Source organism: Carassius gibelio, chromosome B9 (genome assembly GCF_023724105.1).
Source record: "Carassius gibelio isolate Cgi1373 ecotype wild population from Czech Republic chromosome B9, carGib1.2-hapl.c, whole genome shotgun sequence".
NCBI classification, from domain to species: Eukaryota; Metazoa; Chordata; class Actinopteri; order Cypriniformes; family Cyprinidae; genus Carassius; species Carassius gibelio.
In genome coordinates this window covers 24,707,423-24,731,917 of record NC_068404.1, presented here as the reverse complement: position 1 = coordinate 24,731,917, position 24,495 = coordinate 24,707,423, and the positions used below count along the sequence as shown (strand labels likewise).

Here is a 24,495-nt window from a genome sequence, read left to right as displayed (position 1 = left end):
AGCCATTGATGATATCTCTTCTGAAACTCTAAAGAAGTAACATCTGAACACTAAAAAAAAATTAGTTTTTAATAAGTCTCCATTTGCTGTCTAGGACAAACAACTGTGACATAAAAGAAATCCGAGTTATGACTTTTCATCCCTGTGGGAAGCAATGGCATTTTTTAATTTAAGTTCAAAGCCTATTTAAGATCAAAAGGCTGTTTGAATGATGTTTGTGTGTTTTAATATTCAAGAACCAGCAGCTGATATTACCTCACTTTGATATAAAATAATCAAATGTTCAGTCAAAAGCCATCAAGGCCATTTGCACGGAAAAACACAATCTGAACAGTCTTCACATCGACTGTATGTTGCATTTAGTGCCACTCTGAACTGCAGAAATGATTTTATTTTATGTGCGTGAAGGTTTTTTAATAAGAAGCTCCATGCTTACTTGAAATGTCAAATCAATTCTCATAATATCATCATCTAAGGAATTTCATCAAAAGGGCTGTTACCACGAGAAACACACTCTTTAGCCTCATAATGGCACGAGCGATGTAAAAGGGGCCTGAGTGATGTTTTCCTCAGCCTCCTGCGGGGAATGACTCATGCTTCCCAAGGGCTTTCAGTCGGGGCTCAGTCTTTACAGAATGCACTGCAGACAAGCTAATTATCAGCATGTTAGCCTGTGCGTGCTAATTAATCCAACGTCTTGCTGTCTCAAACTTACAGCTTTGTGCTCCACTGCCCCACTAGTACAGTTCTGCCATTTATTTTACATGAAGTGCAACAGAGTTTTTTTTTGTCTGCCATGTTGTGTTCCAGTCATTTTGATTATGAGATTTTTTTAATGTTATCACATTGGACTAAAATGTACTGGCTTTTCTCACACAGTGCATACCTACACACTACATTAAAAGTGTGATAATTTTTGTATGTTTTGTGATTTTTTTTCTTGTCACACTTGTGTCCAGCATACAAAACATTGCTTAGAATCTTTTTATCAACATGTTTTCTTTCAGTTTGCACTGGTTTCATGTGTATTGCATGTGTAATGTATTGCAGTCACAGAGTGAAAAATAACAAGCAAAGATCAAATATTTAAAAACACGTGTAAAATAATAACGCACAAAACCGAAAAACAAATGTAGTTTTTTTTTTATGGCAAAAAGCGCAGTCATGGATCGAAAAATAATAAGCGTAAATCAAAAATGTAAACGCATTTAAAATTCTATTGCACAAAACTGAAACATGAATTCAAAATTTTTCAAATTTTGGTTTCCTGCTCATATGTAATTCGTTTTTCGGTTTTGTGCGTTATTATTTTACACGTGTTTTTAAATATTTTATTTATACTTATTATTTTTAGATCTGTGACTGCAATACATTTCGCGGGATTATAATCCCATATTTTAATGTTTTTTTTTTTAACTGATTGGTCATAGGCCTAATTGGTCTGAGCTTATGCATCTCAGTTTTTAAGTGAACACTGCCAAAACTATCCAACAATAATATATATATATATATATATATATAATTTTTTTTTTTTTCACTCAAAAACTGAGGTGCATAAACTCACATGAATGAGACCTATGATCATCATCTCCAAAGAGAAATGCAAAACCTGTGAATTAAAAAACAAGTTGACAAAATGACAGAATCCGAGATTTGGTGACAATTTAGCATAATGTGTTTTACATGCAGTTTTAAACACTGTTGGGAACGTTACTTTAAAAAAGTAATTAGTTATAGTTACTCACTAGTTGTTCCAAAAAGTAAATGAGTTAGTAACTGAATTACTCTATAATAAAAGTAACTCGTTAACAGGGAAAGTAACTATTTGCGTTACTGTAAAAAAAAAAAAAAGTTGCTATATGTCAAATATATATATATATATTTTTTAAGATTTTCACAAGTCAGTTAAAATGAGTAGAACAGACAGGTGTTCGTACATAACTTTCGATATTTATTGCACGTCAACAGACAGCAAGAGTTTTATCCTGCACTTCAAGTATTATATTTGTAAGGGAAAGTGTTTTTGGCCACTAGCTTTGTAGATGCGTGTGTCACACATTGCATGTACACATTACATGCAATTTCTTGACTTTGACCACAATGAATTTGAAGTAGTGCTTATATCTCCACCTTGAAAATGGCAAATTTTCATCGGATTGCTCCTGACTCGCCATTTCTGCTGCTGCTGCGAATCTCTGTGTAGCCGCGTGTGTGTGTTGTGTGTGTGTGTGTTTGGCGCCGCTGGCTCGTGTGCCAGCATGTGTGTAAAAACACTGGCTCTGATTGGCTACCATGAAACACATGACTCTGCCTTAGCCAATCATAATCTCGTTATTAAACCCACCTCCTCACTCGCTGTGTGAGCCAGGGGTGCGTTCGGATTACATAGTTTATTAAATTAATGCATAGTAACGCACCACATTTAACGTCCAGTAATGGTAACGGCGTTGTAACGATGGGAAAAGTAATTAGTTAGATTGCCCCGTTACTGAAAAAATAATGTTGTTACCTAACGCCGTTCTTTTAAACGCCGTTATTCCAAACACTGGTTTTAAAAGGATGTCATTTTTGACCTATAACACTTAATTAGGGTACATTTCCAGCACAGCACACTGGTTAAATGCTTGAGCTCTTTAATGCAGTATGGGTTCTGTTTCGGCTGTCAATGTTTTTATATTTTTCATCAGCTGAAGGAAAAATATTTTTGAAAGGGATTCTAGCAGTATTGTTCCTCTGTGTCGTTATTGTTATAGTTGTGATCTGGACTTCCATTTTCTCATAGAATTAGAATGAAAAAAATCTTTGAAAATCTTTTCTTGCAGGTTTTACATATCTGTAGCCACAGGAAATCTGAAACTTGGAAGCCAGCAGTGGAAGTAGTCACACTTCAGCAGTTTTGTGTGGGAGGTCTCAAGTTTCTGTGATTATGACACATATGAAGTAGTGCACTGAGAAATCTCCCATAGAAAAAGAAAAAATTTTATCTCCTAGACAGTATACAGACCAAATGGAGACTTTTTTTTTTATCTGAGATATAACATATGACATTTTAAAACTATGATGAAATTTGCAAAAGATGCCTTCTGCCAGCAAATGTCAGAGATCTCAATATGACCTCAAATATTTCTCAGCCAAATTCTTTCAAAAGCAAAATATCAGAAATATTAGATCCATAGTAATTTCCTAGCTCTGTATATATGTACTGTATATTTGTATAAACTATAATGAAATATTTTATGGTGCAAATAATGTACAAAGTTGTCACTTTAAAGGTAAAATGTGAATATTTTGAAAGAAATGTTAGGAGAAAAAAAGAATTTAACATGTCATTGCAACATTACTGCGAGCTCTTTTACTACGCCTGTCCCTGAAAGTGAGATTCCTGACACATGCTGTTTTTAAAGATGCCGTTGTAACACATTCGATAAAGAGTGCATTTGTATTGTGGAACAAATGTTGTTAATCATGAGGTGATGAAGGCACTTTAGGACAGGAATGCAGAGAAAGCAGCAGCGGTTTGTTACCATAGAGACCAAAAGCGCAACTTGTGGTGCAAGGCATTTGTTCAGCGTTCCACCTGCAGTTAATCTAGATACAAAAGGTTGAACGCATTTCACAAGACATAAACACTTTTCAAGACAGAAATATAGATTTGAAGAGGTAAAGGAATGCAGGTTTACTTCTATGATGTGGAGTTCTGATGAACAGTGTGTGTACAACTAGAAAATGATATGAAGTAAATGATGTATGGCGTAATAGAAATCAAAATGTTTCCATCTTTTGGTGAATTACTGCTACCACATGGTCAATGTACTGCAAAAGTCTTATACTTTATACTTGAGTATTTTGGTCAAATTTTCCATAAAAACAAATCAACATAATTTGTAGCTTAAAACAACACTTACTTAAAGCAACACTGCTCAAGATTTAAAAAATATATTTTAGAGTGTGATATCATTTCACAAAATTGCTGTTTTATAATATGTTTTGATCAAATAAAGGCAACTTTGGTAATCATCTGAGACTTCTTTTAAAAACAGTAAAATCTTAGATTTTCTAAACTTTTGACTAGTAATGTATATTGAAGTTTTTTTTTTTTTTTTGTGGACTTAATGAACTTTTTTTCTGTTTTAAGTATACTTAAAAGTTTAAATTTAGTGGAAAATATGCCAGTGCAGTACAACAAAATATACTCATATTTAATTTATTATTAATTTATGAAAACAAATCTTAATATTTTATTAAATTAGATGTTATCTTATTTTTACTGTAAAAAATGTCAAAAAGATTCTTTCTTTTCAAGTTTTTAACTTGTACACAATAATCCTAAATATACGACTTTTTATAAATAAGAACAGTGTGGGGTTAATAGAGACTTTTGAGTAAAACACAATGTATAAGGAAACTTAAAATAAAAAAGCACTGAAAAGAATGGCAGTGATGAAATTTATACTCAAGAAGTTGTGTTGATCTTTATGTACCTGGATATACTTGACTGCAGATGGTTAGTAAATAAGATGCAGGTTTTGTGGTGTTTGTGACTCTATAGTATGCAGGTTTCCATTACGGATTTGTGCAAAAGTTTACGAAATGTTCTAAATATCGATAAAACAATCTATTGAAAATATTCCTTTTTCTAATTGCCTGAAAAGCCACCTCATGTGAACGTAAAAACTTTTTTACGATATATGGGAGTTTTTGCGAAATTGACATTTTAATTAGGAATTTTAAAAAGGAAAGGAAATTTAAAGTGTAATGGAAACGCGGCTAGTGTCTATAAGCAAAAGCCTTCATCTGCTTTTGCAGTTGAGGTCAGTGATGTGGCTTTGAGACCTCACATTTATCGTGTGACTTCACAACATAAATTTGAGAATCAGGTACTGTTTTATCACATCTTGGCATCAGACAATATATCCAATGACCATCTGATACACATGCACATACACTAAAATCCACCCATACAAACAAGCCAAATCAGTATTTTTCTCCTGGCCAGGAATTGGTCTAGTTTCAACATTACTATAATGCAGGATGACCTTTGAAGTTTAAGAGAGAAAACACACATTAAACTTAATATTAGTGTCATGTGGCTTCTCTGGGGTGGTACCCAAGAAGAGCAGACCGTGCAACCTGTGCATTTGTGTTTTTAACATTGCCTCTAAAGAAGTCCAATAATAAAGTCTGTATTGTCCTTTTGAATATCTGCTGGATTCCTGGATTGTGAAGTCTGTTGCTATAGATACTGTGGCTGGAGGCTTTCATTGGGTGTTAGACTTATCCTCTATCTTTGATCTCTTCATTGGCTGCTTTCTCCTGTGTTATACCATGTGGATATGTTCAGTCATGTCTGAATGACATTTTATATTTGGCCGAGTTAGTGTTTTCCACATTGTGGTGATTCCATCTTCACGTTTCCATTCTGGATTTTAAAAAACATCAAGGATTATGGTAGGATTAAGTTTTCTATACCGCACTCTCAGATATTTTTGGCTTGCATATGGTATTCTGTATTGTTTCAAAAGCTAACTTGCAGTAAGTGTATAAGACTTGGTGTTTTCATATGTGATTTGGAAAATGGCAGATGTTTCTACAGCTGTTGTTTTTATCCATACTCAAAAATGTATTCAAAATGATATTTATACAGACAATTATTTGAATACACTTCTTCGATGAGCCAATCATTATTTTAATGTTATTACTTTAAATAATAAAAGGCTGGTTTAAAAATTAAACACCATTTTAAATCAATAAAAAATAAAACACCAACAACTAAAATATATATAAGTGAATTTAGGCATCACACCATTATAATGTACAATCTAAAAATGGATATATGTAAAGTTAACATTTAACTATGTTATTCAATTATTGGAGTTTTTAAAGATTAATTTTGGGAAAATTTAGCTGATGGCAAAGGCAATATAAATGTAAAAATTAGGTAAATAAGTATGCACAATTAAATATATAGGCCAATGTATATCCAAAACTGATTTAAAAAAAAAATCTAAAATTAGCCACTATATGGTACTGTGCTCATTAGAAGTTAAAAAATAATTCAGTTTGATATACAGTCATGCATAACCTAAGAGGTGTACATTACCTGGATAGCGTTTTCTGTTACCTTTCCCATTCATCTCAGTGGCCAATTATATGAGCTGTACAATAAAGGCCATGCATCACCGAGTCGTGGGAAGTGACATCATGACAATGTTGTTTTGCTGAAGGCTCCTCAAGAATGCACACAGTGCTACAGCCTTCACAAGCAACTATGCTGTGCTGTGACGTCAAAGACTGCAGATGTGGAAAAATATCACATTTCACATTAACAAGACCCTCCAAAGTGGATTCAGCAATGGCAAACATCTGCTATATTTTGACAAATTAAAAGTAAATATGTGAACACACTGCTACTTTTGAATGGCCGTCAATGGAGTTGCATTTTAGAAGCAGATGGTGTAGTTACAGTATCTACCAAAAGGGGCTAGATGGGTAAAAACGACATGCAAGGAAGCTGTTTTGTTGTCATGTGACAAGAAATCCGGGAAATGATATCACACAGGCCCTTTACTATCCTATTAAATATAAGTGCTTTTGTGTAATGTGTTTTATTTAAGTATAATCAAACCCTTAACACACAATGAACTAAATTAATTATTTAATGAACTAATTAATTTATGTAATTATTTAATTAATTGTTTTTATTAGAGCGGTCTATAAAAACGCATGTAAAAGTAGAGTTATCGGTCAGGAGAAGGAGGTGGATTTAAAGTGCCCATAAAATTTTTTTATGAGTCCTAAAACAGGTTTACATGCATGCAAGCTCAAAAAAGACGTTACTTTTCTCAGAAAATAGATTTAATTTTACCTCATTTCTAAATGATTCATAAATGACTTGTGTGAAGCAGTTCAAAGAATCAGTCTCTCTAAACCCCTCCTTTCCGGGAGCCCTCAGTGCTGTGATTGGTCAGAAGGCGCAGTCCTTTGTGATTGGTCCAGAGTAATATAGACATTTGCTAAGCGTGTCGGAAATGAAAGCCCATTGCTATGACAGAATGACAGCCCTGGAGACTTAAGGAGTCTTAATAAATAGAAAAGATAGTATCGATTGTACCTCACCAATTCAAGCTTGAGTCTGATGATGAAACGGTTGATCTGTCTGGTCAACAAGAGACTGATTCACAAGCAAGACATTTCTCAGTGGTAAGTGTCAAGTGTTAACAAGTTTGTGGTAATTATGAGATTTGATAAATTAAAATTACTCTCACAGCGAAGGATACAGCGTCTTCTCGAAGTGATGTTAACCAAACTGAAATTTTACTGTGTTTGTGGGCAGGCAAGTTTGCGATGTAAAACGTGGGCGGACATTATGCAAATATGTTCATTTGTGACATAGAGCCGTAACATATTCAAATTTCCTGACGACTCGTTTAGGCAATTGCAAGCCTTCTCTTTTTTTTTTGATAGGCAATAACTTTATCTATTGTGCACTGTCGGCTTAACAGCTTTGCAGATAGTTTATGTTCACATACAGCTACATGACACAATAGATGAAAGGTAGTAGTCAAATAGGCATAATAGGGGCACTTTAATTCTATCTTAAGCTCATTTTGTTATTTTTAAGGTATGGTGGGATTTGTATGTATTTTTATATTTTTTTTTAATATATAGCTATCTTTTGTTTAACCCACAAAATCTGACCCTGAATTCTTTATTTTTTATAGTAAAAATGTGTGGTATTTCATGTCACATGATTAACTGGGCAACAAGAAGTGGTTCATGGGTTAATTTTGAGATCAACACCCCTAGAGTTGAACCATCGTGAACAATTTTGAAACGTTTCGAAACAGTTTAACATAGCGAATCATTGTTTGGTAAAATCACATGACCTGGCCGGTTTGATATGCACTCTGAAACACTGATTCGAAGCAAAAGATTCAAAAATGTTTCAAAGCTTCGGTGAAGCAATGTTTTGAATGTGCTCATCACTACTATTTTGAAAGGTCAGTAGTTTTTTTTATATATGTATATTTATATATATATACCTATTTATGACATTGCAAGATTAGTTTGGGTTCTTTTATGACTCAAAGAAAATGGGAATTAACAAATTTTGATTTTAACTAAAAAAGACTATTTGATTTTGATGATTTTCCCGTGACACACCACTTGATTCATTAATTCTGTAAAAAATATTTTGTAGAATTTTATAGAGAATAATTTTTCAAAAGTGCATGACGCAAACAGATTGCATTTTCTAAGAACGTGGAACATGCATTTGATATAGATTTTACATTTAAAACAAAGCTTTTTTTAAATGGTGAAATCTAGTCTCCTTTTCATCATCTCAGATCTCCTGATTTATCACTGAGCATTAAGCCATTATTAAAATGGCATCAGATATGCTGGAGATGACTGCCTAAACCGTCTGCTGTATTCTGTCTTTGTGAGCCTCATTATAGATGAGTAAACAGTTTAGATTGTTTGTACTTTATTTGATGGGCCAGTTCAAAGTAACTCAAACATTACTCAGACTTTGCTGTCTGCAAATCCCCCCCCCCCCCCCCATATTAATGTTTCTTTGAAAAATGATCACATATGTTCAATCTGTAACTAATCACAGAGCCTGGATAATTTCTGGATTACCTGAAAACATGGGATATGTTTGCTTGAGGTTCATGCTGACTTTATGTGGAATTTCCTACATTTGAGTACCACTTTTAGCCCAGTGCCACATATTTTATTAGTGTATGCTGAAAATATAGCACTTCTTCATTTTCATTTCATTTGTATTTGGACTAGTCTAGTATTTCTCTTTGACACATCAGCATCCTGGTCTTCATAATTTTTGGTTTTATTTTGTTCACTGCCTTATTAGGACACTTTAGTCTTTCTCTCCAGTGCCCATGTTTGTGTAACATATCTGGATTTTATATGTCATGTTTTTTTTTTTTTTTTTTTTTTTTGATTGAGTGTTGTTGAATTTGTAATATATTAACAACAATGCATGTTATGTCTTATTATTATTATCTTGATGATGAGTTTTCCCAAATCAAAAGTCTATAGTGACCCCTGATGCACTATTAATGGTTTGCAGAACAGATTTTAGAACAGGTTTAATTTATTTTTCTATCTCCAGACAAAAAATTAAGATGCCATAGAAGAATCATTTCGGCTCCTCAAAGAACCTTTGAGTTATTTTCTTTGTTTTTAAAATTTCACATTTCATAACATAACATTTCAAAAATCCAAAGAATCTGTTCTTTCTATAAAGAACAGTTTGTAGAATGTAAAGGTTCTGTAAATATTAAAGCTTCTTCATGTAACCATCAATGGCGATCATGAACCTTAATTTCTGAGAGAATAGTATAGATCAGTACTTGTTTGTAGCTAGTAAATCTTAAAATAAATGTATTTTTCATAAAGTTGTGCCTTGCATATTTTGAAAAGGTTAAATTTTTTTTGACATACTGTAAACCTGGAGTTAATGTGTTCTTTTTAAAGATGCTTTTAATGATCAAGCAAATGTAGTTGCCAGATATGTTTCTTTTTTCCTCTCTATTTTTGATGTGTCGCCCTCCTAGTCCATGCCGTTAGTCTCTGTGATTGACATCCCTACTCTCCTGAAGATCATTTTAGCGTTTGCAATTATGTTCTCTCTGAAGTCCACTTATAATGTTAGCAACGTTTTTTTAGTGCCAAAAACGGTCAGTATTTAGTTTTCCATGACAATTTTCCACTCTCTCCCTGACCCTTTGACTGTGTCTTAACCAGGCATGATGCAACAAGCTTCAAATCAGTTTGTATTTCCACATACAGATACAATTTCTCAATACCAAATTGCCATTGTCGAAGTGTAATTTTATTTATTTATTATTTGTTCAAATGTAATATCAGAAAGATAAAGCTAGAAGCAGAAGGTTACAACAAACTGTTTTAGCATCTGGAGAAGTTTTTCAGAGATTAAAAGTTACAGTATGTTTGCAAAGTACACCAAAAGATGTAGGAAAATCAGATTCCTCATGACACAACCGTTTTAAACACACACCTCCCGAAACAAGGACCCGCTCTGCATCGCATAACTTTGTCCACACATCACACTAAACCCAAGCCAGATTGTGATATAATTACTGTTTCCTGACAAGGGTCCAGCCCCTTTTTTGACCAGACCCTGTCCGCCAGCGTTAATTTGCGTGCTCGACAGCTTTTCTGGAAGGGAGAGCGCCTGTACAGGACGTGACTCTTAGGAGGCAGGCATTTGGGAAGCGTTTTTGCATTAGGGACAAAGAGATAAGAGCCACCTTGAAGAGTTCAATATTGGCACAGGAGCTCCATTGGGTGCCTGGCTCTCTGAGCGTTTGGTGTCTGCCTCAGCGTTTTCTGTGATGTGGCCTCCGTGGCCTTTTGCACTGGGCCGTCAGTGAGAGAGAAAGAGGAAAGGGAGGCTGGATCGGGCAGAGCACACGGCGATGTGACGAGCAGCTGGGGACAGTCTGAATGAAACCTCAGCTCACACACTCTCTGGACTCGTGCTCTTAAATGGATGAGTATGTGACCATCAAAAGAAAGCTTCTCCATAGACCTATCTTCAGGTAAGAGGGTTTCACCTGCGGCCTCCTGGCCACTCCAGTTAAATTTTTCATCTTTTGTGACTGAGTTTGTCAGGGAACTCTGTTTTGAAGTTGTACGTTTGTTTTCTGTAGTCATGAGTCTGAAGAAGATTGGCTTGTATTGTAATTAAGTCATCTCCTCCTTTTTAGATGTTTCTCCTTAGAGAAAATACATCACGTGTATCTCCTTGAATTCAAAACAGATCAGTGTCAACAACGTGTTCAGATTTGACCAATCAAAAGTCAAATATCCCAGTATGGATTTATCAAGATTTTGTCTAAGTTATTCATGTGAATTTCATAGTGATAAACTCTTACTCTACAACAACAATTGTCACATTTCTCTTAAAGAATTGTAGGAGAAACATCTGAGACAAAGTCAACACATAAACAAAACTTTTGAGAGCGAATAGTATAATAATCTAAAGCATGACTTGATTCCCCTTACGAAAGGAAAATATATTTACCCATATATTTCTTAAAATATATTGTGATATATTGTAATATATTATTTTCCCTTTTTATTTTCTAATATTTTATATTTTTTAATACATTTAATAATATATTGATGATACATATATTATCTAATATATTTCAAAATATACAAATGATTGCCGCTTTCAATATATTGCAATATATTGGAAAAAAAATAATATATATAAGAATATATGCTAATATATTAAATGATATTTTCCAATATACTGCAATATATTTTTGTTTCGTAAGGGTCCCAGGGGCACTTCCAACCCTATCTGCTTTTTGCTCTGTTATCAGCCACAGTGCATTTCCAAAGAATGGGAGCAAAATACCCTCACTAAATGCCCACATTTAATGTGGTTACGCGGTCATTAGAGGCATAAAATTAAGCTGTGGTTTATTGCATTCTCTGTTATTTCAAGCAGGTTGCTAATTTTTTTTTGTGCATGTAAAATGGAAGCAGATGTCAAACAGGTACATCTTAAGAATGCATCTCAAACCGGAGTTCTATGTTCTTGAGGATAAAGTCCCGCTCTGTTTTAAAGCGCAGTGAGTTGCGTGTGTACATACTGTAGTGCTCAGGGTACTAACTCATTTGGGACCCTTATAAGTGACTGACTTGGAACGAGCTGCATAGACAACAACAACAACGACATGGGTCAAAAAAACAGCAGTTCTCACGCAAAGCTCGGTTGATTTGAGTAGTTTAGTGCTAACATGTTGCAAAGCTAATGGTACTTATAAGCATAAATATACATAGCATGCACACATATTCAGTACAATGCTTTTATAGATCATTTTGTTATCAAATATATTATAAAGATGTTTATAATTCACCTATCTCTCATTTTGTCCACCATCTTGGGAAACTTGTTGCAGTGCATTATGGGATTTTCTTCTACATGCAGTAATGTCTTTAGAATGTAGCCAGAAGTTGTCTTAAAAGTTTTTGCAACAGTCTTTGTGTCAGAAACCTTACATCTATGTCTTAACTCCCAGTGTTATCTTAGAATTATTTGTATATAATTATAGAATTTATTTTTATTTTGAATTATTTTATGCTTTACATTTTTTTTTTATTAACATTTATTTTTTGGCAGATTTAGTTTTAGCAATTTTAGAAGCAACATTTCATTTGTGTACAATTCTGAGAATCTAATACTTTGTTTTCAGCTTTATTTGAATAGTTTTAGTTTTTGTTAACAATGCCTATGTATGTAATTTGGTAGGTTTTAAAACAGAACAGTTTTTTGTCAGCTGTACAGAGTTTGCAATAATGTTGTTTGAAGGACTTTTAGGCTTCTAAAGACTTCTTGGCTTTTCAAGCATCCTTGGATGTATTTCTGTATGTGTCTCTTGTTCTGTCTTGGGGCTTTCCTGGTATGTTTTGTACCCCTGATGTTCCCCTAGAGGTTCCTCTCCTTACAGTCTCCAATATCAGCCTGCTTGGAGGCCTGCATGGGAATATAAGATTTCTGAAACTTGCAGGCAAGGCTCTGGAAATCAGACTTCTCCTACCATTTGTTTGTGATGAGTAACATCCCATTGGGCAGTTCTACGTGACATCTGCAGTCCATCACATGGAGTGCTTTAAAGCATGGTTGTTTACTATAAGGACCAAACAGACAAACTGAATCAGCTGTGATTCAACCAACAAATCATCTTCTTTTTTTCCTGCTATATTTGTTTGTTGGTCCAGACTGGTTTATGCTTGTTTAATGCTGGTACAGCATTGGCTAGTAAAATTGTTTGCCCTGCTTAATACTTTTATCAACCAAAGAAAATCTTGCTGGTTAGGTTAGTTAAAAGGTTAGTGGGCCAAATCTCACTCGCTCTCATATTGTTCTATATGACCTTCTTTCTTCTGTGGAACACATAAGAATAAATAGTTGCTCTGTTCCAAGCAGTTACAATAAATTGGGATTCCATGCTTTTAAAAGGATGCAAAAGTACCATAAAATTATCATAAAAACAGTCCATATGTGATGTCTGATGAAAAGCACAACAGCTGAAACCATTCAGTGGTCAATCAATTGCTGGATCTCTGATGAAACCTCTATGATCTTTTTTATGGTGCTTTTTCAGTCTTATCTTTGTTGATATGCACGAAGAATGCTTTGGGAAGCATCTAAAAGAAGACTAAATTAGTAAGGTAGATTAAACAGCCTATCCGATTGCATTTTTTGCAGATACTATCATAATGTCAAGGGAAAACAATGGAGTGTTGCACATTTTTCAGAGCTGACATCTTGCTTTTGCAAGCTATTAGGAATTCATTACAAAGCACAGAGGATGTCAATTGAATTAACTTCTTACATTTGACATTAGTTGCCTCAGTTAGGTAGTAAAAAATATATTTATGCAGATCTTTTCTCACCTTTAAAGCAAATATTCTACACTGAATTGAAGTGTTATACTGTGTGGCTTTGAATACAGAAGAATATAAAAGATTATTGTTATGAAGCCTGCATACATTAAACATTTGTTTGTAACTAAAAACAGCTGTTCGTCTGCTTGAGAGGGGGCACACTGTATAACCTTAGTATTAAAATGTGCAATGTGAGTAATATTTTCTGAAATGTATTGCAGGTATAACATAACTTTGCAAAATATACACTCAAATTCAAGAGTTGAGGGGTGAGTAAGATTTATTTATTTAAAGAAATGTAAGAAATGTTATATTTCTTTTAAATCAAAGATTAAATTAAGTTGGTCAAATGCAATTTGCTCAGACACTTTCAGAAACATAAAAACACATGATGACCCAAAACTTTTGCACAATTGTTCATTAATGTACATATCAATTATAGCAATGATGGAATGTAGTAGATTGAAAAAAATCTGTTTACCTTGAAGCAAAACTATGCAGAATGTATGAGCTGAAGAGTAGATTTTTACTTTCATAAATTATGCAGAGTTGTTGCCTGAAACCTCTGTAAATCAGCCTAATAGGCCTCTGTAGCTTTCTGTAGATTTTACTTTTTAAATCAACACTGTCTTTGCCAGGGGTGATTATATATGTTGCGATGCTTTGAGCTTTTTGTAGCGTTTTTATAGATTGTGCTAATTTGTCCTGTGAGACTTAGATGCAATCTGTATCACATGACTCGACCCTGACACCCATAATGCAACAGCATCTCACATCTCAAGGTTTGAAACATAAAGATTTACATACCAGAATCAGTACTCGATAATCTGTTTTGAGAACATACAGTATGATATCTAGTGTCTGTCACTGTGGAATAAGTCAGTGAGGAAAACTTTGGCCCATAGTTACCTAGTCAAAGCCAGCAACATTTAGTAAGTTAATGAAAAATATGAACACATTCATAACCCAGCCTTATTTACCCTGAAGAGCATATTGTGTATTCCTCTTTGGGGAGATTCAGTTTTCAAACCATTGACCTCACAAACGCGTCCCCTGACATTTCTGGCTTGTTTCTAAAAGAAAATGAGTCAAGGCTTTTTTAAGGGTAGAGAACGGCTCGTACTAAAGCAATGTGATAGATGACCCAATTGTGAATAAACAGTTACTATTGGGTTGTGTTAGATCAATCACAGCTCTCTTGTTTAAAGGGGTGTGACATGGCAATACATTAAGGATGATTTTGTTACTGCTATTTCACCCTGCTTATAATATTAATACACTGTCTGATTAATTTACCTTTCATCAGGAGTTTGTGCATTAATTGGTCAAATAAATCACAGGCACAGTGACTCTGTCATATTCATTTACCAGATTAATCCATCAGTTTATAATCTGATGACATGACATTTTATAAGAATAAAGCGATGGAAATAAGCCTGTTTTTTAAATGTTTTATTCTGAAAGTTTATGTAAAAGGTATACTTTCAAGGACAGTAGGACAAGACAGAGTAATACATGGAAATAATGAATGCTTGTAGAGTAATAAATGGGAGATATTGCAGTAAGAAAAATCCTCTCAGCTGAATCAGGTGCGAAATCTGCACAGATAAAGCACCATTTTATGTTTTAAAGATGTTTTAATAATGGATTTGTTACAAACGTAGATTTTTCACTTCACAAGACATTAATTGATGGACTGGAGTCATGTGGATTACTTGTGGATTATTGGGATGTTTTTATCAGCTGTTTTGACTGTTTGGATGGCACCTATTCATTGCAGAGCATCCGTTTGTGAGCAAGAGCCGTAATGTTAAATTTATCTAAATCTGTCGCCTGAAGACTGTATTTATAAATAGTTTTCAGTTATAATAGCCAATAACCTTTTAGAACCAACAGAGAAACTGTTATTTTGCATGATCTAAGATAAAGAAGCAAAGTTTTATACAGTTGTTTTACATTTTATTGCTGATTTGAAGTATGCTATTGAAACGTAATCTGTTTTTGGAGATTTTTGCTTGTAACCACAAATGTGCTAGCATGACTGGAAAGTAGCTTCCAAAAATGTAACAAAGACGACTGCAGAGTATTTTGCATTAACTTTTGGAGAAGTCTTTAAAAGACACATCTTCTTAGAATGGATGGGCTTGTGATAAATGATCAGTCTAGGGGCCACTGTTGCACCACCTACGTCCTCCTGCTCTCAAGTAACTATTTTCTGAGGCTTTTCTTTATACTAAGATGCCTTCATCATTTTCGTTTTTTAAAGCAGTCCTTCACTATGATAGCCCTCAATGATTCGGTGGTTGGTTGAAAGAAGAAAAATGCCTTCAGAAGGGCCTGCTGATAGAAGTAACTATACTATATATTTGCGTGGCTATGTATTTCTAAAGCTCACTTTGCATTTGTTCTGGACCATTTGACATGATGTTATGGTGCCTTTGGAAGCTGGATGGAAGAACTCTGCAGGCGGCGGATGTAATAGAAGCTTGTTTACAGAGTGAAAATGAAACAGGCCGGATGAATTTCCTCAATTTCTGTTGATTAGGGGTTGTTATCATTCAAACGGCTGGAGGAGCATTGACCTCCGTGACCCCGGACTTGTTCCTAAGTTAAATATGCAAGTGTGTTTCACTCATCATTGTGAATAAAGAACAATGTATTGATAACCAGGTATTCTTGGACTATCAGAAGTCTGTTTAGACTTTAACTAAAGAATTGTTCACCTAAAAATTTTAATTGGCTGAAAATGTACTCATCCTCAGGCCATTTTTAGATGAGTTTGAAATTTTGCATAACATCATTTACTCACCAGTGGATCCTCTGCATTGAATGGGTGCCGCCAGAATAAGATTCTAAATACCACAACTGAGGTGCCCTTGAGCAAGGCACTGGACACCCAACTGCTCCCTGGGTGCTGCAGCATAAATGGCTGCCCACTGCTCTGTGTGTGATCACGGTATTTGGTATGATGTATTAAATGCAGAGCACGAATTCTGAATATGGGTCACCATACTTGACTGTATGTCACATCTCTTTCACTTTCAAATATATATGACCCGTAAGTAATCACCTGTGCTCAGTTGATCTCTCCCTCTCGATGTCTGTCTAGGCATGTTAAGTGCAAATCTACGGAGCCTCTGAATGGTACACATTATGTTATCATTACTAACTTATTTAATATTCAGTACACATGCACTAAGTGTAAACGAGAAGGACACAACCCTATGAAAAAAGAAAACGCAAAACTAACGGTTGCTGTGGTTTTTGCATTCCTCTGTGGTTTGCTCATCAATATTCGCTCGTCATATTGCGATATTGCAGTTATCGCCACAGCCCTATCTTGAAACTTATCTCATGTTACATCTGCATTAAATGCACACTTTAAACAGCTCACTGTAAGCTCATGACCTCATCTCAGCATGACGTTTTTAGATCTGGGCTTCCACTGGAGCTGCTCTCATTATTTTTGTCAAGTGTCAAGTTACTTATAAAAGCATTCGATTAATTAAGATTTGACTGATTGCATCGCATCTCAATTTTCCCATTTATTGAATAACGTGTCAGTTGCGATAAGACTTTCTGGTTTGTTATGAGAATCACTATACTTGATATTCACAGTTTTCACTTTTACTATGGTACATATTTTATTCACAGTAATTATGAGGTATGAATAGGAAAACTCAAGAGTCACATTTATCAGTAAATATGGTTTTAAAACCCAAATACTGACTTTGGCAACAAAAATGCTTCACCAACTAAGTCACAATGGCTCCAGCTTTCTATTGAAGGGCAGACTGATCTAACTGATGATCACAAAATGAACATGACTGTTGAAATCCAAATAGGGCAGTCAAGGACTCCAGTCTGATTCTCTGCCTGATTATCTTGTGATTGTCTCTTTAAATTTCCATTTCAGGAAAAGATTTTTTTAAGGCAACTGACTAGATGTATTCAGAGCCAATGGCAGACAGACTTCGGTCTCTTTTGTGATGACATTTTTAATAGGGCTCCTAATTAAATTGATTTTTCTTGAGCCTTAAGACTGTAAGCTTTGGAAAAGCACTTTATTATTATTCTATTATTATTATTATTGTTGTTGTTGCATAATGAAAAATGTTTATTATTATTAATGTTAATTATTATTATTATTATTATTATTATTATTCAGTGTAGTAATAATAATAATTTATTTTAGATTTGATTTATAAATTGTTGTTTTTGTTGTTATTTATATGCTGTAAAAATATTCCTTGTGAGTAACTGATGTATGATTTTGTAATTAAATTTCATTATATTTTTGTAAAGCAAGTTAAATATTCAAATAATAATAAATAATAAATAATATATTATATAATTATGTATTTTATAATATAACGGTATAATAATAATAACAATTAGTAGTAATAGTGGTTGTTGTTGTAGTTGTAACCTAGGAGTCATGACGACAGAGGTGTGGATCCAAATGCAGGCTTTATTATTTATACGTAGTTAGACAGGCAGGGTCAAAACACCAGCAAACAGTAGCACACAAGGTAATCCAAAAGAGTAATCCAGAAAAAGGCGAAAGTCAGGGCAGGCAGCAGACAATAACAAAACAGAAAACAGTCCAAGATCAAAGAAAACAAAGGCAAGGCAAGGAAACACAAAAGACTGGGAAATGTTTCAGGCTAGCAATCAACCTCAATAGCCGCATTTCCACTGTCGGGTCAATGCGAGCCAGGGCTTAAAATGCGCCGGGCGGGGCTAATAGCCTCGGGCCAGTAGCACCAAGGCCAGAATAGTGCAGGGTTTCCACAGTCGAACCTGAAGCTCCGCTCGCGTCACTAAAACAAGCCCTTTACACACCTCTCAGGAACAACGTCACGCAACCTCATCATTTCACCAACAAAGAGAAGTTATCAGAAAACTAAGAAATAAGTCACTGGAACATGCGCGATCACAAAACACACATGATAAAAGAGGCAGAGTGTTTGCATGCTTTGTTAAATATTCAAATTCAAAAGCATCGATGTAGTGATATATTGATCATAATGAATTAATTTATCAGGACTCAAAATTAAATCACACAGAAATAAATGTATTTGTATTTTATTTATTTATTTTTAACGTTTATGAAAATAGCTTGCTTATTCAGTCGAGTCCGTTTCTGTTTATTGGTAGCCACAGTAGCCTATACGTCACATTTAGAATGAATGATAATATCTCTTTTTTTTATAAAAGCTCCAGAACAAAAAAAAAAAAAACATTATTTTCTTTTTATGATAGGCTACGTGGAGCTAAACTCTCGAAATGAGACTTATGACAGATAATATAAGTTACTAAATGAATACACGATTGCGATAGAGAAAAAGAAGCTGACGTCTGATTTCTTCAAGCTGTCATATTTACTATGTTTAATGTGGTAAAGTTATAAATATTTCTGCCTTGTATGATTATAATCCACATCGGATCAAATTATTTCAAACACACGCTGCCGACTTATGGTAATGTTAATGTTTATTGTGCATAGTGTTTTACATCGCTTTTAAATATTTCTGCCTTGAATGGTGATCATAATCCACATCGGATCAAGTTATTTCAAACACCCGCCCAAGGTTTTCGTCGGGCCAAGAAACCCTGGCCGTTGGCCCTGAGGAAGCCCCAACGAGGCACGATCAAGCCCCGGAAGTGACAGTGGAAACACGACTGGCCCTGGCACGCACTAGCACGCCCGGTTTAAGCTCGGCAGTGGAAAAACGGCTAGCGTGGGAGTGTTTGTGTGCCATTCTTATAGTGTGATACTGATGAGGTAATGAGAGACAGGTGACTGCAATTGATGATGAGTGCAGAGGAGTCCGGGCTCCGGGCAGTCCGGGCATTGTACGGCTCCTTATTTGAATCTAATTAATTGCAGTTAATTAAATATATCAGTGTTTGGTGAGAATGAAGATAACTCAGAGACAGTAATGTGCTATTGTGGCAGAACATGTCATGTCCTGAATGTGTCCTAACCAGCTCCTACAGGTATAGTAGACATGATAAATGACCCTAATTTCAGTATTTTTATTACAATTAATCACAACAAAATTGCACATTATTTTTTAGTCCAGTTTCTTGCACATCAAAGTCATTCACATCCCCCAAGGGTTGGGATTTATGTGGCTAGCGGAGGACAAGCACGGGGAGATGTTTAACAGAGATAGTCTTAGACAGTAAATCAGTGCCCTCTGTGCTGCCAAAACACGACTAGACCGACGTTACTTGCATTTAGAGCTTCAGCTTAACTGCTCCAAATAGGAATCCAAGAGGTTAGTTTACAATCCAGTGTAAACCAACCTGTCCTGTGGGCATTAAGATGTGGCTTCAATAATTGGAGGCCTGTGGAGAAACAGGCTTGTGAAGAATGGGATGTTTGTTTAATCAGAGCTCTGCTGGCTTGAGGAATTGTTCTCTGGCAGAGCGGATCACTGCAGACTGCTTATGTCAACCTGGGTTTAGCACGTCACCAGAGGGGCTGAAGTTCTCTAGTCAAGTCCATGCACGCACAATCTTGCTGGAATTATGGTTGTGCATGATCCCTAGGCACCAGCCTCATCGCAGGTCCCTTCTTGTAACAATTAAGATGTCTTGTCTGAATGATAAGAAATGTTATATTGTCAACTTGGAATGTATGTTTCTGATTGGCTAGTTTTCTGATTGTCTAAAAAAAGTGTGGGTTGCTTCCCTGATCCAAACAAGACATTTACTTCAGTGATATTTTTCAGGCTGTAGGGATTTTTATGTGTGGTATTTTAAACTAATGGCACGCCCCACCACCCAGCATGTATGTATTTGGATGCAGTAATTTATTTTCATGTAAAGAGACTTTGAGCTTTGAAAAAGTGCTATATTAGTATTTATTTATTGTTATTTTTTTGTAATGTATTGTTATACTGTATAATGAAAATATTTTATTTTATTATTATTATTATAATTATTTGAATTATGCAATAATATTGATTATTGTTAGTAGCAGTAGTAGTAGTAGTAGTTGTTATTAATAATGATTCACTATAAATGTAAAATTACAATGAAATTATAATTAATAATATATATATATATTGGTGCTATCAAACTATTAATCACATCGAAAATAAAGGGTTTTGTTTACATATTATGTGTGTGTGTGTGTGCTGTGTATATTTATTATGTATATATAAATACACATGCATGTATAAATTTAAGAAAAATAATAATATATATATACATATTAATAATAAATACATAATTTAATGACCCAGTGATTGAATTCATATTTTAGTTTGTGTTACACTTTATTTTAAGGTGTCCTTGTTACAGTGTAATTATGTATTTAAGTACTGATTAATATTAATTAACTACATGTACTTACTATATGGTTAGGATTAGGGTTTGTTTTAGGATTACTTGCATGCAATTATGCATAATTTATTGTTATTATAATAGTAAGTACATGTAACAAGGACACCTTAAAATAAAGTGTTACCTTAGTTTGGTTTTTGGTTCTTTTAATTTATTTCATAAGCCTTTTAATTGTATGCTATTACTGTAATAAACCCATATTCAAATTCCTAACAGTCAGTAGTTAGTTAACTGATCTCTAGGTTAACTGAAAAGAAAGTGGACTAAAGCATGATTACGATCCACTTTCTTTCAAATTTTTGCCTGTGTTCACAATCTATAAATACGTTTGGTAAGCAGTGTTGGCGTCCAGGGAGGACAATTTATGACAATATTTTCCCTGTTGCCGAGGGGACTTTTTTGGAACCGAAAAGTCAGCAGCGGGATATTTGTGACATCAGAGAACACTTCCATTTATTTGTCAGAATAAATGGGGCGGGAAACAGCTTGCGGATGACTTGTGCACATTATACATGCAATTTTTTATACTTGAAAAGAGCTGGTCTGCGTCTCTGGACTCATCACACGCTCTTCCTCACCTATCTAATTTTTCTCAGGTCAGTGAGTGGTCCTATGAGTGCCATCTTGGCGGGGTGAGGAATTTAGAGTTGTTTGAGAGACTGGCAGCACGTCTTTTCTTTTTTTCCTTTCCATCGCAGGGCCTTCGCCAGATTCCAGAGGGACCTTCAGTGACGGCAGTGGCTCTGAGTTTAGGACTTTTGTGCGTAGAATGGCACAGCAAGCTCATGGGAAAATGTTTGAGGTTGACCTTCCTCTGTACTTGTGTTATGGGGGCACGGTGGCCTGTGCCAGCGTCTCACTGGGCCGCTGCTAGTGACGACGAGAAACATCCCTTCGCCCTTTCTCCAGGGCTTTCTCATGCACCCTCAGAGAATGAGCTGGCTCTGAGGAGCACTTCTTGAAAAACTCGAAGCAAACTTCCAGGGTTTGTTTTGTTTTGCAATCCCTACTCTGACATGGACGGGTACACTGTGAGCTATCAAAAGCCTTGGTGGGTCTAGATTTGGAAAAAAGGGACTTAGAAAAGGGGTGGGGATGGATTTGAACGGGTCCCTGAGGAACATTTCAGATGGAGCAGCATGTTACTGCATGGCCCGAAGAATCCAAAAAGAGGATGATACAAGTCTCTAATATATATATATATATATATATATATATATATATATATATATATATATATATATATATATATATATATATATATATATATTAGGGCCGGGACTTTAACGCGTTAATTGAGATTAATTAATTACACAAAAAATAACGCGTTAACTAAGATTAATTAATTACAGAAAAAAAATCCCGCATTTTTAATAACTTATTTTTGCACCACGGAACATTTCTCACTGGATTTGTTTCGGCGGACCGATTATACTGGAGCTCCAACTAGCGTTCGCATATCACCGCAGCACATCCGAGTCTCAAGTATCACCTCAACGCAAACCATATAGCAGCTAGCGTGGACTTTACACTTTATGTTGAACTATGTATTATTTTGTTGGTGCAACAGTTTATGTTGAACTCTTTATTGTTTTGGCCAAGGTTATTGAGAGTTGGACTTAGTATGTTATGGCCTCTGAAGCAACAGAGAGATGTTTTCTAATAGTCAGTGTTTCCAATGTTCTGAATGTAATTGACAGTATTGTGTTTTACTTAAAAAACACTTTACAGAAGGTTCCAGCACCTATAAGCTTCCTGAATTTCTGAAATGTACTATTTCTAAATTGTTTCTAAATATGCTATTGCTACACTTCATGGCAAAAATTACACTGGTCTGCTAGACTTGGTTGAACTAAAATAAACAATATTTTGTTGCTTAAGCTTATGTATTCAGTTATTATTCAATGGTATACTATAAATCCATGTGAAAAAAAATTACTTCTCACTGTTCTCAGGTCAAATATTTATATGCGATTAAAATGCGATTAATTTCGATTAATTAATTACAAAGCCTCTAATTAATTAGATAAATTTTTTTAATCGAGTCCCGGCCCTAATATATATATATATAATATTTTTATTGTTGTTGTTTTTTTTGTTTGTTTTTTTTACAAAAAACTGTAACCAACATAAGATAACAAAATACATATATTTACACACACACACACACACGCAAAACAACCCAGACTGCCTCAATTAACAAATATATACAACATAGTATTCACAATTGTTTTATAAATGCAATACTTCAGAAATATATATTTAAAAAAAATAATAATACATAAAATAGAAGGGAAGAGTAAAAACCAAGAGACCATGAGTAATATGATTTACAGGTTCATTTATAAACAGTGGAATATTTTTCTTTACATAATTTCTAATTTTCAAATAACGGAAAAAAGTAAGACTGTGGGAGTGTAAACTTACTTTTAAGTTGTGAAAAATATGCAAATTGATCTTGATACAGGTCTCTTTGTGGGGTTTCTGCTTCTGGGAGGCCTACTATAGAAGTAAAAGAGTCTTTTTCTATGCAGGCCTCTTTTAGATGCTTATTTTCATTTCCATACAGATCTGAAGGCCCTCCCCAGTTCACTGTCCCCAGTCTCCAAAAGGACAGTCAGTCTAAGTGGATGTGCTCTGAAAGCACTCGACAGGATTGTCAGATATTTCTGTTTAACAGCCACTAAACCAGAGAAGATGGCACATATGCCTCGTAAGCCCGTCATACAGTATAATGCTCTGGCGCCGTTGAATCACTTTCAGAGTTTTACGATGGTCAGTATCCGCTTACCATAAAAAAGATTGCAGCTAAACTGTCTTTAACTTCTTTTAAACAACCGCAATTTTATTGGTAGCAGACATATTGGTGTAATTTTAGTTTTTTTTATTTTTTTATTTAGGCTTTATTTTTATATTTTTATATTATTAGTCTTCATTTTAAATTTAATTGAATTTTTATTATTCTTATTTTTTTTACATGCTTTTGTAATATTTAAAAATTTCTATATTGCTTCAGTTTCTTTTTATTTCAGGTTTTGTTTGTCATTTTTGTACTTAAACTTATTTTATTTCAGTTAGTTGCCAAGTTGCTCATATTCATTAATTTAATTACATTTTTTATAGAATCTTTATTTCATCTTTTAATTTAAATAAATAGTTTTAGAGTTTTTAATAGTTTAGTTTTAGTTAGCAATAACAAAACTGCTTCAAAAAGCACTCTCCTTAGTGAATGTGTCATGTAAAATCTTTGTATGTAAAATTATGCATTGAGATTGTAGCACAGTCTAATTTGCATCTAAGGTCTTTAGAAAAACGAAACAAAGATTTACACTATTAGTCATATTATACTTTCTTCTTTTCTTTCGTTAAACAATAAGTTAATTTATTAGTGGCTATATTGTGTATGTTGAAAACAAGCATACAAGCAGTGATTATCACAAAATCAACTCTTCAGAGTGGTGCAAGACCCCTCTGCTTTGTTTTCTGATCACCCTGTCAGTGTTTATTTTCCAATAATGACCAGATTACTTAGTGTTTGTTTTTTTTAATCATATTTAAGCAGGTTATATTCTCTGTGCATTGTAAACTAGTATACTTATTTTAGTATTTCTGCAGTATATAGCATGCACTAATCTGCATGTGATGCCCCATTGACCTACTACATTTGCTAAAATGTATGATACA

The 24,495-nt window shown here is 34.5% G+C and overlaps 1 protein-coding gene across 3 annotated transcripts in view; it reads left to right on the top strand.

Annotated features, from left to right (window-relative positions):
• The window catches only part of LOC127965203 (dual specificity calcium/calmodulin-dependent 3',5'-cyclic nucleotide phosphodiesterase 1A-like), a 59,864-nt gene that overhangs the window by 10,277 nt on the left and 25,092 nt on the right, over positions 1 to 24,495 (top strand). The window contains exon 1 of one of the 3 annotated variants that reach the window (XM_052565870.1): positions 10,249 to 10,589. The exons of the other annotated variants lie outside the window; for them this stretch is intronic. Within the exon in view, the coding sequence (XP_052421830.1) occupies positions 10,537 to 10,589 (53 nt within the window). The 5' untranslated portion in view covers positions 10,249 to 10,536. Of the gene's footprint in view, positions 1 to 10,248; positions 10,590 to 24,495 lie in introns of those variants that run through there. 3 annotated transcript variants of the gene reach the window in all.